General features: G+C 37.4%; 4 protein-coding genes across 7 annotated transcripts; 2 read left to right on the top strand and 2 right to left on the bottom strand.

The window, feature by feature from the left end:
• Positions 1,602–8,434, top strand: LOC18784391 (jacalin-related lectin 19). Of its 3 annotated transcripts, XM_020559304.1 has the most exons (5): positions 1,602–1,713; positions 1,900–2,121; positions 2,332–2,447; positions 6,152–6,497; positions 6,746–7,266. In XM_020559304.1, the coding sequence occupies exons 1-5, from the start codon at positions 1,711–1,713 to the stop codon at positions 7,061–7,063; spliced, it is 1,005 nt and encodes a 334-aa protein (XP_020414893.1). In that variant the 5' UTR covers positions 1,602–1,710; the 3' UTR covers positions 7,064–7,266. The 3 variants fall into 3 exon arrangements, with proteins under 3 accessions (XP_020414893.1, XP_020414892.1, XP_020414894.1); XM_020559303.1 differs by lacking the exons at positions 1,602–1,713; positions 1,900–2,121; positions 2,332–2,447 and adding exons at positions 5,244–5,376; positions 5,563–5,784 and having other exon boundaries at positions 6,033–6,497; positions 6,746–8,434; XM_020559305.1 differs by lacking the exons at positions 1,602–1,713; positions 1,900–2,121; positions 2,332–2,447 and adding exons at positions 5,244–5,376; positions 5,560–5,784 and having other exon boundaries at positions 6,033–6,497; positions 6,746–8,434.
• Positions 8,262–9,259, bottom strand: LOC18783640 (ESCRT-related protein CHMP1B). Its single transcript, XM_007217702.2, has one exon. It carries the CDS (start codon positions 9,111–9,113, stop codon positions 8,502–8,504), a length of 612 nt encoding a protein of 203 aa, XP_007217764.1. The 5' UTR covers positions 9,114–9,259; the 3' UTR covers positions 8,262–8,501.
• On the top strand, positions 10,475–16,100 carry LOC18782627 (anoctamin-like protein At1g73020). 2 transcript variants are annotated; one of them, XM_020560768.1, is made up of 16 exons: positions 10,490–11,345; positions 11,821–11,890; positions 12,033–12,148; positions 12,527–12,653; positions 12,725–12,825; positions 12,900–12,991; positions 13,095–13,199; positions 13,321–13,584; positions 14,083–14,215; positions 14,324–14,437; positions 14,518–14,585; positions 14,683–14,813; positions 14,938–15,020; positions 15,108–15,215; positions 15,466–15,624; positions 15,726–16,100. In XM_020560768.1, the coding sequence occupies exons 1-16, from the start codon at positions 10,641–10,643 to the stop codon at positions 15,852–15,854; spliced, it is 2,505 nt and encodes an 834-aa protein (XP_020416357.1). In that variant the 5' UTR covers positions 10,490–10,640; the 3' UTR covers positions 15,855–16,100. The 2 variants fall into 2 exon arrangements, with proteins under 2 accessions (XP_020416358.1, XP_020416357.1); XM_020560769.1 differs by lacking the exon at positions 15,726–16,100 and having other exon boundaries at positions 10,475–11,345; positions 15,448–15,530.
• On the bottom strand, positions 16,133–16,741 carry LOC109948275. Its single transcript, XM_020560770.1, has one exon. It carries the CDS (start codon positions 16,662–16,664, stop codon positions 16,365–16,367), a length of 300 nt encoding a protein of 99 aa, XP_020416359.1. The 5' UTR covers positions 16,665–16,741; the 3' UTR covers positions 16,133–16,364.

Raw genomic sequence — 18,016 nt, 5'->3', positions numbered from 1 at the left:
CCAAACGGACGTAAACTCGCTGCTTATAGTTATGTTATTGTGGATGTTGTTTTTACTAGTTCCTTGTACAATTGGGGTACACAATAGCTTTGTGGGGAGGCTTAACCCTCTCAAACAAGCACGTTATCTGGGTAAATCCTGGGTTACATGTAACACCAGCTAATATTATAAGAATTCTACTATTGCTACAAGACATGTGATGCGACCTAGGTTTGGGTTTTAAAAATGACCATTGTATTTATTAGAAGTTAAAATTACAAACCAAAAGGGTTTTCAAAATGCAAAGTCGATTTTTTTCAACTTTTTTGTTTCCTTTCGGTTTCTGCAAGTGTCTTTAAGTTTTTCAGTTGTTCAGACAGAAAAGCTGGTAGGAGATTTTGACCGTCTTTGTACATAACTTGCTGGTAGTGGAGTGGAGGAATTTCCCTGCAAAACAAGTTAATTGAAAACAGAGAATCAGTTTGGACAGTTAATATTGGTAATTGGAGTTGGTGAGCTCTGTACCCTAATCTTCCTAAGCCCTCACACAAGGCCATCAACTCCACAATATTTTTGCAGTGTGGGGATCATCTGTTGTATGTCTTTGGCAACGAATCACTTGGCCTGCTTGCCCACAATCACAAAAGCTGGAAAGCACCTAAACGAAGGCAAAGCTTGTACACGTACACAATGCAATCGCATTCGCAAATCCCTACCAATCATCACATGAGTGTCAGCCAATACTTGCTCTTATGGCATGTTTACTAATCCGTCATCGGATGAGGAGGAATTGAATTGAGAAGGAGTTGGATAGAGGAGTCAGAATCCGGATTCTATTGAAGTCATTATTACTAAACAATCTGGAATCGGGTAGGAATGATATTGATTCCCTATAAGTTGTTTACTAAATTCTCATCAATCGGAATTGAAACCAATTTTATTACTAAAATTCACTTGTTTTAAATAAATTAATTTGTATGTAAATTTTTGTTGGGTTAAAGTGGATGGAAAATTTGGAATTTTAAAAATTATGTGAGGATATAATGAGTTAAAAAATTAGATTTTTGATGAGCTCCAGGAATTAGAATACCACCTCACACCTAATAGTTCAATTCCTCCAAAATAAGGAGTCAAATTCCTGATTTTGCGTGGGTCTCTCGTGCATTTTCATTCCTTTGTGTAAGTAAACACAAGAGTAATCCATAATCGGAATCCAATTGCTTATTTTAATTCTCATTACAGATTAGTAAACATGTTTGTTTAATGGTATTGTTCTTTCCAATGTTAGAAGAAACTCCAAGTTCGAATTTGCCAACTCATTTATCTAACAAAATGAAAGATCAAGTGGCAATTTCTAATTGAGATGTTATTCTGGATTGTCATCTCATTCTCCTTTTTTTCAAGAATCAAGAACTTGATATTGTAAAGTATATATGCTTTTCTAGAATTAGGGGCTAGCTAGTGATGACCACAACCTTCCTCAAATGCATAAAGAAAAAGCAGAGATTCCTGCATGCATAATGCTAAAGTAGAATCAGATACCACTACCCATCTGGTCCCTGTTTGCACTATGCGTTTTGTTCATCTCTCCCCCTAAATTTGCTTTTTCTTCATTATATACCTCTATGTTATCTCATCTCTCTCTCCACTACCAACCATACTCATTCTAGCTTTTTCCTTGCTTTGCTCTTCTCTGTGTTTAGCGTTTTGTTCAAACCCTCCCTGAGCCCTATGGTGTGCATCTTGTTCTTAATCACTCTGTTTGTTGTTTCCTTGGCACTTGATCTTTAATTTTACCCTTTATTTATTTGCTAGATTGTAAGTATGTTACTGTTGTTTTCAACATAAACTAGTACTCTGAATGAGAAAAATTGTATCTAAACATTTGAACAAGGAAAGTTCCTTTAAATTTTTATGTAGGATGGCAAGGAGCGTGCAAGTGGGAAGAAGAAGACCATTGAAGTAGGACCATGGGGAGGAAATGGTGGAGCTGATTGGGACGATGGGATCTACAATGGGGTGAGAGAGATCACGCTTGCTTACGGTCTTTGCATCGACTCCATTACTGTGGTGTATGATAGAAACGGTAAGCCTGTCAAGGCAGAAACGCATGGTGGTCGCGGAGGCGATCAAACTGCTGAGGTACGTTTCGATCCTTGTACTATTTCTTTCAATCGACAACTTTCGTCCATGAGATCCTCAATGCCAATAGAGCAAATGGTCATAGGCTTCAAAGCTTCAAAATTGGATTAAGATTGATAGAAAGTGTATCAAATTTGATGATAATTTATTTCATAGAGGCGAGATATCGAGAAAAAAAGATTTTGATTTCGGCCTGACTTTTTCGTGCAGATAAAGCTTCAGTACCCAGATGAGTTCCTAGTCAGTGTAAGTGGACACTATTGTCCTATGGTGTATGGTGGCGGCCCGATAATCCGGTCACTCAAATTTCAGAGCAATAGAAGAACATTTGGACCATATGGAATTGAAGAAGGCACACCCTTTACTTTCTCAGTGGATGGAGGCAAAATTGTTGGATTAAAGGGAAGAAATGGATGGTACCTAGATGCCATTGGGTTTCATGTATCCCCTCCCCAAACCAAAAAACTCTTTCAGAGTATTCAGAAGAGTTTTAGAAGGCTTGGGAGCTCGGTTTCAAAACCTTAGACTGCTCAAAGTTGAAAGCATATGACTTAGAGCTCATGCCTGCCGCCATACGAGTTCTTAAAATCACCAAAAGCTCAAAAATATCGCACGTATAATAAGCTACCCTTTCTGCTTGTGATTATTTCTTTCTTTTGAAGGACACTAAAGCCATCCAAATAATGTTTAGTGTTTTCTGTACCATCAATGAAATATCATGTTTCACTAGCAGGTTGCGAAACATGCGTCGATTGTTCTTATTAATAGCGTTGGGTCGATAATCAGACTAAAATAATTGAACAGCAATCTAAAAGGATTAAAGGAAAGGAGCCAAGCATTTTTCTTTCTACCAATAATACAATTTACAAAAGATAAACACAAGAAAGCACTGTATCTTTTAATTCACTTTATATGCATTCTGCAAGTCAAGCATATAAAATTCAGTCTCAGAAAACTATTTCCAGACCAGAAATATGCTATATAGCTGATCTAAGAGCAACTCCACCCATTTGCCCTTAGCCATGGCAAGGGTGGAGCTAGGGCAGCCACTATTCACGTGAATAGTGGCTGCCCTTGCAAATAGTATTTTGTGTTTCCACTCATTGTCATGGCTAAGGGCAATTACTATTCATTTTTTTGTTTTTTTCACAAATTGTTTAATAAAAATAATTAATTTAGATAATATTTTCGGATAATATTTTTGGGTTCGTACATATCAATATTTATTATAAAATTCATATCTCAATCGGATAAAATTTTGGTATTTATAGAAAAAAAAAAGTATTTTTTTGGTTTTTTTTTAAAAAAAAATTTAATTTTTTTCATTTTTTTATTGCACAAAAATTGGCTGCCGTTGGATTGGAGAAAAAAATCTGATCGGAGAGCCCAGAGTGCGACACGTGGACTTTTAGTGGTACTGTAGCGCCAAACACTGTAGCATCACTGTAGCACTGCGGCACTGTAGCGATGACGTCAGCACCAAAACGAGGGCTGGAGCTCGGGCCAATCTTGCCCTTGGGCCAGTCCAGGTTGCTGGGTCCCACCTTGCACTCGGGCCTGGGCTGTGCACTGGAACACCTTTTTTTTTTTTTCTCCCCTAGCCTCGGGCTGGGCTGTGCCGCTGGAGTTGGTCTAAGAATCACATTGACATCAACTATATAACCCCAGGTTTGAGGGAACTTTACTGGCTCTCATTCGCATATCAGAAATGTGACCATGACATGGAATATGTGGAGCAGAAAAACCATAAAACTGAATTGCAGTCAAGTAAACAAGATGCGAGGATTCAGATCTCAAAACTAACTACTTTTCATTTCAAGCTATTGTGACAAAACAATGACCGGACAATGAACCAGCACATAGCCATAAGAAACAATTCATTAAACGAGCATGTTGGCATCCTTATGAAAAATCCCAGAAGAATTCTCACAATTTTGATAACACCAGCCATGCTGCTGCTATAAGAACAAGAAATGAGTCCCCTAGCAAATGATTTAATATGAAGTAATTATCATGGACACAGTGTCTCCACTTAACAGCACACCATACACCAGTTTCATGCATGTACACAAAATAACAAAGGTGCATCAATAAAAGAAATTCCAAGGCATCACCAGCCAAAGACAACAGGCACAAAGGTTCTCTAACCACACTGTATAGTTTTCATACCAGAGTTTTGTAACCCATATTCACTTACCCTAAACCCACACATTGTCTTGACACTTTTTTCTACCGGTACATTGCCTTGACACATAACAGCACATGTTGCACCAGTTTTATGCATGCCATAAAATGAGAAAATAATTGCAAGGCTCATGAATATAAAACAGGTAGAAAGTTCTCTGGTCAGATTCTTACAAGCCACCCTCAAGCAATTAAAAGGCCATAACCATATGCAAAAGCCCTAAGCACAAAACAGAGTAACAAGTCATCAAATCATGTCTTTACTAAAAAATCTAAGGTTTACATTCAAGGATAAACGCCAATTCAGTCAATTAACATCAATATACTTCTCAGTGTAACTCTAAAAGAACTGAAGACATTGGTACCAATGTATAACAATCAAATCTCAAGCAGCAAAAGGAAGTAACATCAAATCTCAAGCAGCAAAAGGAAGTAACATCAAATACTCGCCATCCATAGAGTACTATCGTATAAACCATATCCCAATCGGCCAATCCACTCAACTTAGACAAATTACAAACTTCAACCCAATAAAACACACAGACAGACAGACAAATTCCCATTACGGATTAGTAAACATGTTAGTTTAATGGTATTGTTCTTTCCAATGTCAGAAAAAACTCTTAAGTTCGAATTTGCTAACTCATTCAACTAACAAAATGAAAGATCAACCAAGTGGCAATTTCTAATTGAGATGTTATTCTGGGTTGTCATCTCATTCTTTTTTTCTTTTCAAGAATCAAGAACTTGATATTGTAATGCATAAATGCTTTTCTAGAATAGTGGCTAGATAGTGAGGACCACAACCTTCCTCAATACATAAAGAAAAAGTAGAGATTCCTAGTTCCTGCATACATAATGCTAGAATATAATCAAATACTACTACCCATCAAGTCTCTGTTTGCACTAGGCGTTTTGTTCATCTCTCCCTTAAAATTTGCTTTTTCTTCATTATATACGCCTATGTTATCTCATCTCTCTCTCCACTTCCAACCATACTCATTATAGCTTTTTCCTTGCTTTGCTCTTCTCTGCGTTTAGCATTTTGTTCAAACCTTACCTGAGCCTATGGTATGCATCTTGTTCTTAATCACTCTGTTTGTTGTTTCCTTGGCACTTGATCATTAATTTTACCCTCTATTTATTTGCTAGATTGTATGTATGTTACTGCGGTTTTCAACATAAACTAGTGCTCTGAGTAAGAAAAATTGTATCTAAACATTTGAACAAGGAAAGTTCGTTTAACTTTTTAAGTAGGATGGCAAGGAGCGTGCAAGTGGGGAGAGGATGACCATTGTAATAGGACCATGGGGAGGAAATGGTGGAGCTGATTGGGACGATGGGATCTACAATGGGGTGAGAGAGATCAAGATTGCTTACTGTCTTTGCATCGACTCCATTACTGTGGTGTATGATAGAAACGGTAAGCCTGTCAAAGCAGAAACGCATGGTGGTCGCGGAGGCAATCAAACTGCTGAGGTACGCTTCGATCCTGGTACTATTTCTTTTAATCGACAGCTTTCGTCCATAAGATTTGAACTCCGGACATCCTCTAATAAAGTGGGGACTGATGCCAATAGAGCAAATGGTCATAGTCTTCAAAGCTCGTACTTCAAAATTGGATTAAGATTGATAGAAAGTGTATCAAATTTGATGATAATTTATTTCATAGAGGCGAGATATCGACAAAAAAAGATTTTGATTTTGGCCTGACTTTTTTCGTGCAGATAAAGCTTCAGTACCCAGATGAACACCTAGTGGGTGTAAGTGGACACTATTGTCCGATGATGTTTGGCATCGGCCCACGGTTAATCCGGTCACTCAAATTTCAGAGCAACAGAAGAACATTTGGACCATATGGAATTGAAGAAGGCACACCCTTTACTTTCACAGTGGATGGAGGCCAAATTGTTGGATTAAAGGGAAGGGATGGATGGTACCTAGATGCCATTGGGTTTCATGTATCCCCTCCCCCAACCAAAAATTCTCAGAGCATTCAGAAGACCATTGTAATAGAACCATGGGGAGGAAATGGTGGAGCTGATTGGGACGATGGGATCTACAATGGGGTGAGAGAGATCAAGATTGCTTACTGTCTTTGCATCGACTCCATTACTGCGGTGTATGATAGAAACGATAAGCCTGTCAAAGCAGAAACGCATGGTGGTCGCGGAGGCAATCAAACTGCTGAGGTACGCTTCGATCCTCATACTATTTCTTTTAATCGACAGCTTTCATCCATAAGATTTGAACTCCAGACATCCTCTAATAAAGTGGGGACTGATGCCAATAGAGCAAATGGTCATAGGCTTCAAAGCTCGTACTTCAAAATTGGATTAAGATTGATAGAAAGTGTCTCAAATTTGATGATAATTTATTTCATAGAGGAGAGATATCGACAAAAAAAAATTTTGATTTTGGCCTGACTTTTTTCATGCAGATAAAGCTTCAGTACCCAGACGAGTTCCTAGTCGGTGTAAGTGGACACTATTGTCCGATGATGTTTGGCATCGGCCCGCGGTTAATCCGGTCACTCAAATTTCAGAGCAATAGAAGAACATTTGGACCATATGGAATTGAAGAAGGCACACCCTTTACTTTCACAGTGGATGGAGGCAAAATTGTTGGATTAAAGGGAAGAGATGGATGGTACCTAGATGCCATTGGGTTTCATGTATCCCCTCCCCAAACCAAAAAACTCTTTCAGAGTATTCAGAAGAGTTTTAGAAGGCTTGGGAGCTCGGTTTCAAAACCTTAGACTGCTCAAAGTTGAAAGCATGTGACTTAGAGCTCATGCCTGCCGCCATACAAGTTCTTAAAATCACCAAAAGCTCAAAAATATTGCACGTATAATAAGCTACCCTTTCTGCTTGTGATTATTTCTTTCTTTTGAAGGACACTAAAGCCATCCAAATAATGTCTAGTGTTTTCTGTACCATCAATGAAATATCATGTTTCACTGGCAGGTGGCGAAACATGCTTCGATTGTTCTTATTAATTGCGTTGGGTCGATAATCAGACTAAAATAATTGAACAGCAACCTAAAAGGATTCAAGGAAAGGAGCCAAACATTTTTCTTTCTACCAATAATACAATTTACAAAAGATAAACACAAGCAAGCACTGTATCTTTTATTTCACTTTATATGCATTCTGCAAGTCTGAATACATATAAAATTCTGTCAGAGAAACTATTTCCAGACCAGAAATATGCTATATAGCTAATCTAAGAATCACATTGACATCAACTATATAACCCCAGGTTTGAGGGTACTTTACTAGCTCTCATTCGCATATCAGAAATGTGACCATGACATGGAATATGTGAAGCAGAAAAACCATAAAACTGAATTGCAGTCAAGTACACAAGATGAGAGGATTCAGATCTCAAAACTAACTACTTTTCATTTCAAGCTATTGTGACAAAACAATGACCGGACAATGAACCAGCAAATAGCCATAAGAAACAATTCATTATAAGAGCATGTTGGCATCCTTACGAAAAATCCCAGAAGAATTCTCACAATTTTGATAACAGCAACAAGAAATGAGTCCCCTAGCAAATGATCGAATATGAAGCAATTGTCATGGACACACTGTCTCCACTTAACAGCACACCATACACCAGTTTCATGCATGTACACAAAATAACAAAGGTGCATCAATAAAAGAAATTCTAAGGCATCACCAGCCAAAGACAACAGGCACAAAGGTTCTTTGACCACACTGTATAGTTTCATACCATATTTTTTAACCCATATTCACTTACCCTAAACCCACACATTGTCTTAACATTTTTTTCTACCGGTACATTGCCTTGACACATGACAGACATGTTGAACCAGTTTTATGCATGCCATAGAATGAGAAAACAACTGCAAGGCATCAACATGAATATAAAACAGGTAGAAAGTTCTCTGGTCAGATTCTTACAAGGCACCCTCAAGCAAACAGATGGACAAATTCACATATCTATTGCACGTACATAAAAAAACAGATGCAAACAGTCTGACTAGAATGTAATAAAACCCACATAACAACATATCGCAGCGAATTCAAATTCGTCAAATATACACAAATATCAAGTTTCAAATTGTTCCAACAAGAGTCATAACTCTTAATTAGCAATCGGTACAAACACATAAGCATATCATATATATATTGAATTCAAAACCCACGCTGATCGCCTTCCCTATTCTAACCTCTAGCCTTGAGCTCCGCAAGCCTCCTGGAGAGGTCGTCCTCGTCGACCTTCTCGGTTTCCTTGGCCGGCACGGCATGGGCAGCTGGCTGAGGTAGGCCCACAGAAACCTCAAGCCCATAGTCATCGGCGACCTGTTGCATCAAGCTATTGACCTCACCCTCTGGAGTCGAAAGCGAGGTGGAGCCAGCCATGGCGGTTTCCATGAACTCGGCCTGGACCTCCATGTTCACGAACTGCTTCTCGAACGAGTCCATGGTCTCCGACATCTTCTGGAGGTTTCCGGTGGCCAGCGACGATTCGAGTGATTTGACAATATTTCCCATGGACTTATTGATGGTGAACATCTTGGCCTGGGTGTCGAGCCGAGCCACCACAGCGTCGAGCCGGGAAGCGAGCCGGAGATAGTTCATTTGCTCTGTGCGCTTTCGGATCGCGTTCTCGGCGTAGATCCGAGCGCCGTCAACGTTGCCTTTTTCCATGGCCTTCTTGATCTTCAGCTTCTCGGCTTTCTCCTCTTTCTCGCACTTTCTGGATTGGCGCTGAAGCGACTTGGACGTAAATTTCAGCTCCATGATCTGGTTCATCAGCTTCTCGGTGTTTCCCATGGTGGATTTTGGGGATTTGATTTTCTAGGGTTTTGGTTTTAAATCGGAGAAAGGTTCCGTATTTGTGTGTTTTGGATTTGCGATTTACGCGTTCCGCGTCTGTCTCAGAGGGAAGTCAACTAGTCGAAGTTTCCTACTTTTCCTTTGTTGGGCCGCTTTTTTGTGAAGTATCGGATTGTTTTGTTTTAGACTGGACATAAAGAATATGTGACTTGGGCTTACTCCTTGCTGTTAAAAACCTAAAATGTTTTATTTTTATTTTTTTGAGTACAAGCGATAGTCTAAATTACATGAGATGAGGATTATTCTCACACACATACAACTATAATGCCGTGAGAATTCAAACCTGAGACCTAGGCCTTTTTTCAATGAGCTAGACCCCATTGGGAAAAACCTTAAAAATTATAATTATAAATATTTTTATCACAAATTGTCACTGAGTTTTGTAAAATTAGTTTTTTCACCGTATTTGTGAGGTAATGGCTGCATATGCGTGTCACATTAGCACACTAATAGAATTTTTAATGGGATTAGACGATATAGACAACATTGATGTGTGCAGAAAAACGTGGATAATCAAATTGAATACTAAGAAAGAAAAAAAAAACTTAATAATTTCGCAAGCTTGTGATGTTTTGTGATAAAAGCTCAAAAAACTTATTAGACAAAAACTGATATACATAACCAAACTTTTATTTATGTTTTTACATTAAAAAATGGTAGGGTAGTTTTTTACACCGCTAAACCCAAAAAGAAAACACTTACTTGCAACATCCCCTCCTTCACAAGGAAGAGGAAACAAAGGGAAGTTACCCGAAACTGGTTTCCCCTTTCTTCTTTAAATATTGCAAACAAGTACAAAGACATCTGCCCATGGAAAAAGTAAGATAAACAATCGTTGAAGAGTTCTTGAGTCTTGACAGACATAACCCCTCACCTCACCTATAAGGTTAGTTTGTTTTGCAAATTATTATTGTCCTTTTGAATTAGAATTAAATCAACTACTATATCGATCTAATTCTTGGGTTTGCATGCATTTGATTACATAGTTGATTTCGTAGGTGTTAGTAAACGCAAGAAAAATAAAAATAAAAACAGAAAATTCCAATACATATATATTGAAAATCGTGAATATGAATAATTTCAATAATGTTTTCGAACATGTCATGTAAAAGAGTAATATCCATAGATAACATCAGTGTCGCTATCCCTTTCACCATAGATTTTAGTGTTTGTTCTTGCCGATTCTTGGTTTTGTTCCTCAAATAGTTGGGAACAATGAGACTGGTAAAAGAAGAAATCAATAGATGAACAATAATAGGCCATGAAGTTTGAGAGCATCATTTGCTACTGGACAAGATAATAATAATGACATAACATTCATACACCATGTCAAAACTGCATTAGTTTACCTTTTTAATTGGGTGACATTCAAATTTTCAAAATTTTCAAAACTCTTCCAAAATATAGAAAAAATTATTTTATTGGCCAAAAATATGTAGTCAAATTGGACAGACCCGAGGTAACATGGGAAATCGTACCGGCTTCTCCTTTCCCTGCTTCTGCAAACCGCAAAACGTAAGGAACTGCCAAATATCGGAGCCCACGTGTCTTCCTCCTTCCATACCATCCAATGTGTCTCTCCCTCGCAACGGCTCGCCCATAATAGCCGACTGCTCGGCCATCTGTTCTCCCTCTCATCTCTCTCTCTCTCTCTCTCTCTTCTGCTCTTATCTTCCAAGAACCTACATTTCCAATTCCATTGGGACACATTTATCTGTATGTTTGATAAACACAGCTTTTCGTTTGATCTGCACAGAGAGCAACGTTGGTTCACAATTGATAGACCCATTTAGCAATTTGAGCCATTTCAACAGAAAAATCTTGTCTTTGGTGTTTGCAAGCTTCTGTTGTTCCAAAATACAATTGCCCACTTCACTGTTTGAGCCAGTTTCTGTGAAAGTTTACCTCTTTGGTGGGTTTGGGCATCATTTGGATCTTAAAGACAGAGATCCATTTGGCTGTTCTCAGGTGTTAAAGTTGTTTGGTGGACAGGAAATGAATGTGCTTGAGGAGGAACAAACTGCTTTTGAGATTGGGGTTGTGGTTCCAAAGAGAGATGTGAAGGAAGAAGATAAAGCTTCTGACTGTGTGGAGGTGTTGGTAGACGAGTTTAGAAATTTGGGTTTGGTAGTTGAGAGAGTGCATGGCGTTGTTGATGAGTTTATCAAGGTTTGTCTTTCTACTTTTGCTCTTATTTTCCTGCCTTGATTTTTCGTTTGGATTTTCAGTAATTGATTTATATTACCATACATTGTTTCGTGCAATTGGCTCATGAGAATAGATTCTGTGAATAATTTCTGATACGATCTCTCTCTGTATTTATAAATCTTGCTTACTAGGAAATTTTTTTAATTAATCCAAGTGAATCTTTGTATTTTGTACCGACGCATGTAGACAAAACTTATGAAATTGAGATCTTTTTGCTAATGGCAAAAAAGAAATGTTCCCTTTTGCTAAAATTTGTTGTTTCTATTTTTTATTCTAAATTGCAAATGAGCACTATACTTGGCAATTTATGATAACCCAGCATTATTCATGTCGTTTTTTGTTTATGCTGAATGAAAATGGTACATACAATTCGGCAATGTTTTGTCTATATGGTTTCTTGAATTTGGTTGCTGGACCTTAGATTTCTATCTTTCAGTTGGCAGCACCTTTGGAAACACTGGGGAGGGCTGCAGCTGAATTGCATATTAAAAAACGAACTCCTATTGGTAATGATCTTGCAGTTCTATTCCAGTTGGCTTTCAAATTTTATTATTTTTCATTTGAGGTTGTTCTGTATTTTAGATTCTAGTATCTATTAATTTCCACTTCGGTAATACTAAAAAACTAATATGCTGCACTTGGTTTCAGGGATGGATTTAGAATTTGAATGGGAGGAGGTTGATGCTTTTGAGAGACAGCCTGATGGTTCTTTGTTCAGTTGGTGTGAGCGTTTTCGCTGCTATAGGCACTTAATATATGGAATTGTAAGTCATTTAACATATTAGGATCTTATGATGTTCCAATGCCATTTTTTCTTTCTGATGTTTTGGTATATTACTTCTAATTACAGAATGCTTTTGAATTTTTTTTAATTGTAAATTTATATCGTATTAAGGTTATATATCCATTCAATTTGATTTTACGTTACAATTTCATGTTTATATCCATCCTTTTTTTGTCACTCTTTGGTAGAATACATCCCACCAGTTGACCTCTAGTGTTTTGTTTTTCTAAACTTTGTGCCAGTTGATGTACAAACAACTGAAACCCTTGGAACATTTTCCCTTATAATTATATTTCTGTGTGCAAATATTCATCCATAAGTTTTTGCCTTTGACAAAGATAGAACTGAAATTTTACAGATTAACAAGAGTCAGTCAAGTGTAACATTAAGATTTGACAGCAAAGAATTCCAATGGGAAGTCGGGGAGTATTTACTTCAGAAATTGGAGTCAGAGAGGATCGTCAAAGAAGTGTTTCCTTTGCATGGTATGTTTACAAATTCACAAAATGCGTGCATCTCTGTTAAACTTTAAATTAAGATGATTTTTGACTGATAGATGAAATAAAAAGGAAGAAGCTCCTTCAGACGTGGGCACTGCACTGGTGGGACTTCACAAACCAGCCAATAGATGAGATTTATTCCTATTTTGGAACAAAAGTGAGTTAGTAGCAATAGCAAACTATCTTTCTCTCTATTTCCTAACATTAAGCAAGAATTTAATGTCTTTGTAGATTGCCATCTATTTTGCTTTCCTTGGAATGTACACTCGGTGGTTGCTCTTTCCAGCTGCATTTGGGCTTATTTTGCACATGTTTGATTTTGGGTGGGTCATCTTCCTTATTTCTTAATTTCCTTGTTGGCTGTCAACTTATTTTACTAGTGCTGCTTATTGAAACTGATGTATGTTTGCTTAATGTTTTCCTTAGGTCATTGCAGTTACTGGTGCTCCCCATTTTCTTCATAAGCATAATATTGTGGGCTATAATGTTTTCCCAGTTCTGGAAACGTAAAAACAATGCCCTTTTAGCCAGGTAGCTTGATTTACAATGAAATTGTCTTGTGGTTATCAGATCTATGCTTATTCATTTTCAGTTATATTTTTACTTTTTCTAACATACTTTACCTCTTTCTCTTTCTTGGTTGCGTGTTTAGATGGAAGATTCGTTACCCAATTAGAGCTGACCTGGGATATAGACAGGGCATGGAGTGGAGTTCCTCACAGTCTATTGAAATCGCAAAAAAATGGGGGACTGACAAAACTAAAGAGAAAGAAATGTTCCAAAGAATTGAGTGGTTTGGACGACTCATGAGATTCCGAAATGATGCTATCATTATCTTCAGTATTATATGCCTCCAGTTACCATTCGAACTAGCGTATGCTCATATTTACGAGGTTATTGGGTCTGATATTATGAAGTAAGACGCCGAGTCCTCTTGCATTCATGTGAATGTATACACTTGCACATTCATCTAATTCTATTTTCATCAATGAAAAATCATTTTTAACATTCCAGAGTTTGTGCTCATATTTTTATTTTTTATGCATGATAACTCGGTGCATCAGTTGTGCATGAGTGCTATTGACAGTTGGATGAGAACTATTGCTGAGATTGACTCTGTTCAGGTTGCATACTAGACATAAGATGGAGGAAAATTTTGGGTTTATTGGTTTTGACATAATGGGATTTTAGAGTTTGTATCTGCTGCTGCACTTGTCCTCATGCTTAGAAACTTTGGACAAGGAGAGGGAAAGTCGAATTAGAAATATTAAGTCAAACAGAAACCCAATTTAAGGGCACAACCAATTCTGATCTGTAGCGATCATTTAGACACAGCATTCATTCTTTTTCCTATGGTATTAATTCTTTGGAATTATAGTGTGAGAATGACACTTATCCTTTCTTTATTTTTCAGGTTTGGGTTGACTACCATTTATCTTTTTGCCATTCAGCTCCTTACACAGATTGGGGGCAAGATCTCCGTCAAGCTCATTAAGTATGAAAATAATGAAAACACAGAAAAAAAAGCAGACAGCTTGGTCTACAAGGTGTGTTAAGTGGAGATCGATCCCTAGCGTCTTCTTTGCTGCTTCTTGGAGGAGTTTTCTACGCTTCAAAGTTCAAGGACTTATTTTGTGTTTTAATTTATTTTGCAGGTGTTTGGTCTTTATTTCATGCAGTCATATATAGGAGTTTTCTACCATGCCCTTTTGCACCGCAATTTTTCAACACTCCGCAAAGTCTTGATTCAACGCCTCCTTGTGTCTCAGGTAAAATGAGTTCTATTTTATTCACTGTTTTGATTTTATACCTCTCCTCTCATGCTCATGAATTGGTCTATGCTTTCCAGGTGTTGGAAAACTTGTTGGAAAATACTTTGCCATATCTCAAGTACAGTTATAAGAAATATAGAATTCGGTAAGCCTATACTATGTTTTTATCTTCTGGACCCTTATGTTTTGGGGTGATTTTAAGTTTATCTGAACATGACCTTATTTGCCATTCTGAATTCAAGGAGCAAGAAAAAACGTGAAAAAGGTTCATCAACTGGGAAGATCCAGTTTGCTTCTAGGGTAGAAAAAGAGTACCTGAAGCCTTCTTATTCCGCAAGCATTGGCATGGAACTTGAAGATGGGTTGTTTGATGGTAATATGTCAATTATGTCTGGCGTTTTTAAAATTTGCATTTTCCTCCTTAGTTTCGAGTAATCATGAGAATTCTTGTATGTTTCTTTATTCTCTGCTGATTAGCACTGTGATTTGACCTGCAGACTTTCTGGAGGTTGCATTGCAGTTCGGAATGATAATGATGTTTGCTTGTGCATTCCCCCTTGCTTTTGCTTTTGCAACTTTGGTAAATTATGCTTTATGGTTGTTTATTTGGAGTTCTTTATGCTTTGTAGTATTTTGTATTCTAATGTTCGAGTTGTACTTTTCACAGAACAACATCACCGAAATTAGGGCGGATGCATTGAAGCTTCTTGCCATGTTGAGAAGACCAACTCCTCGTTTTTCCACAACAATTGGAGCTTGGCTGAATATATTTCAGGTACTTATACTTATGGTTTATGGTTATGTATTGTGAAGAAAATATAGAATTCGTATAGCTCAACCTTAAATTCTGGAAAGTTCAAAATGGATTGATTAGGTAAAGAGACATATTTGTTGGCAGCTGTATTAGATTTGCTTTCTTCTCTGCAGTAAATATAAAACAAGGGAGAGAATTGGAGGGTTGACTATGTGTTCCATTTTCTCTCTTATCGTCATCTTTCTAATGTCAGGTTGTCTGCAATTTGTAGTTTCTCGTCGTTATGTCTATATGCACCAACTGTGCGCTTCTAGTATGGTTATATGATGAAGAGGGCAAATGGAAGATAGAGCCTGGCCTGGCTGCAATTCTGGTTATGGAACATGTCCTCTTGTTGATTAAGTTTGGATTCTCCCGCTTTGTTCCCGAGGTGAACGCTTACTCCAAATTTACATCATCTCTTGTTATTATAACATGTAATGGTTAAAAGGAAGATGCTGATCATTATATTATCATAAAACTTTCTTGCAGGAACCGGCTTGGGTGAAGGCCGACCGTGTGAAAGATGCAACGACGGCTGAGAACATGTGCTCGAAACAGCTTTTGAGGAACATTTCTGGTGAGAGGGCGACATTTGGTGAACTTAAAAAGTCACAATAAGGTCAGGGAGTAGAGGTTTTATCGTTGCTGTCTTCTCATAAGTTAGAAACTAAGCCACAAATAGGCTTTCTAGAGTTGAGCTGCAGTAGCACAAAAATTTTGGTTTCGTTTTTGTTTGTTCTTTTGGTGGGTTGTAATGGTTTTGTAAGTAGATGTATAGTACTGGCTATAATTTCTTTTTCCTTGGATGGTTTAAATTCCAATTTCACCTAAATATAACAGAAAAGTGCAAAAAAATTGTTTTTGCTTTTTGTGAGTATTAACAAAATAGCATGCAATTTGGATACTTGGCTTGACACAGGCCTTATTTTGGATGGAAAAATCAACTATTTACATCATTGGGCGCATTTACATACAAGGACCAATCAATCATTCATTTCTTAATCTCCTATGTACGTTTATCAGCATGGAAAATTGAGTTACAATTCAAGTAACTCCATCATTTTGATATTCACTATGTTCAAAGCAGAACTACTTCCATTAGGCACTTACAGTTAGGCTTGTCATCAGTCAGCCACGGGTGCCTCCGAAGCGGCCGCTGACTTGGCGGGCGTAAGCAACAACAGCCTTAGCCCACCTCCTGATCCCAGATTTCAACTTCTCCGAATCCATGTCCTTGAGTGATTTTCCTTGTTCTGTTGAAATCTCCATGAAAGAAAAACATCGATCAAACCGCCCGCGCTTTGCTGTAACTACATCGCCGCCGTTCCCACCATTGGTTAGAGAATAACTCTTCTTAGTCTTCTTCGTAGATGCACCACCCATCCCAGCTCCGCCGTTGTTGAGAGAGAGACTCTTCTTGACAGACATGGCTTCTGGGTTTGGTTGGCTGAGAAATGGGTGGTTGAAAAGTGATGCAATAGTAGCTAGAAAATCAGCAAGCTGGTCTAATTTATAGGAGATAGAGAATTGTATTAAGGCAAGTAATTAACATTCGTGTTCTCGAATCTAATGCGTGTGAAATCCATTGACGAAGACTCTTTCAAAATATTCCATTGATAGCGTCCACCAAAATTAAATATTTTGTGGTTTTAACATATAAATATGTTCATCTTTTAACCATGGGGTGCATGTGAGATGAGATATTAGCACATGCATAAAAGATTAATTAGTTAAAAACCTTCCCGGCAAAAAACATTGACCATAAAATTGTAATGTTGACTTTTATTATTCTTTTATAATAGAACTGGTTACGGTTCTTTGCACGATTGGATTTGAGGGTTTCTTGAAATAAAGAACTTCTTGTATATAAAACTTGCTCACCAAGTTCTGTCCATATTTTAATTGTCTCACCCAAAAACAACAATATATATATATATATATATATATATATGAAACGAGCGTTCTGCATACTTTCCAAGACCTTAACCTGCTACTGTAGGCATGTGACAGGCTAATGAGTAATATTCCCAATCTGGTGGCAAAAGTCTTTGTAGTTTGCTGATGTGATTATTATTATTTTTTAAAGTTGGGCTAAGAGCATTTATAATAATACTCTTTATTTTTTAGTTAAAATTTAGCGAAAAACACATAAAAGCTATTTTATGAACTGTTTATAAAATTTGAACTCTAATCATACTCTCTAGTTTAGGGAGTCGTAAATATTATAATTAGCATTAATTAAAAGTTTAAAATATGCATAAAACAAAGCAACATTAAATTATAAGGAGTCACTAGGGCCCTGTTTGGTTCATGGGAAAGGAGACTTGGGGTGGGAAATCAATTACTTTCCCATGTTTGGTAAGTCTAGGTATGGAAAATCGTTTCCTGACTCATGAGAAAGTAGGGGGAAAGTGAAGTCATCCTCCCAACTTGGGTTTTGTTTACCCTTCTCATGGGAAAGTTTGGGAAAATGAGCTAACATTAAATACATATTTTTTATGACCATTTTATCCCCATTAACAATTTAGAATTACAATATATTATTAAATGCATTCTTTTTTTATTTGATTTAATATGGGTATAATTGAAAATTTATACAAATTTTGTTTCCATTCCTATTCAAAACAAACATGGGAAAGGAAATAAAGTGATATTTCCCGGTTACTTTCCTAGCATTACCAAACGTGGGAAAGGAATCTTCCATTTCCATTCCTTGGAAAATGATTTCCCCTCAAATTCATTCCATAAACCAAACAAAGCCTAAAGGTACAGTTTTCTGT

This window comes from Prunus persica, chromosome G3 (assembly GCF_000346465.2).
Source record: "Prunus persica cultivar Lovell chromosome G3, Prunus_persica_NCBIv2, whole genome shotgun sequence".
In the NCBI taxonomy this organism is placed as follows: Eukaryota; Viridiplantae; Streptophyta; class Magnoliopsida; order Rosales; family Rosaceae; genus Prunus; species Prunus persica.
This window is presented reverse-complemented; position numbering and strand designations above follow the sequence as displayed.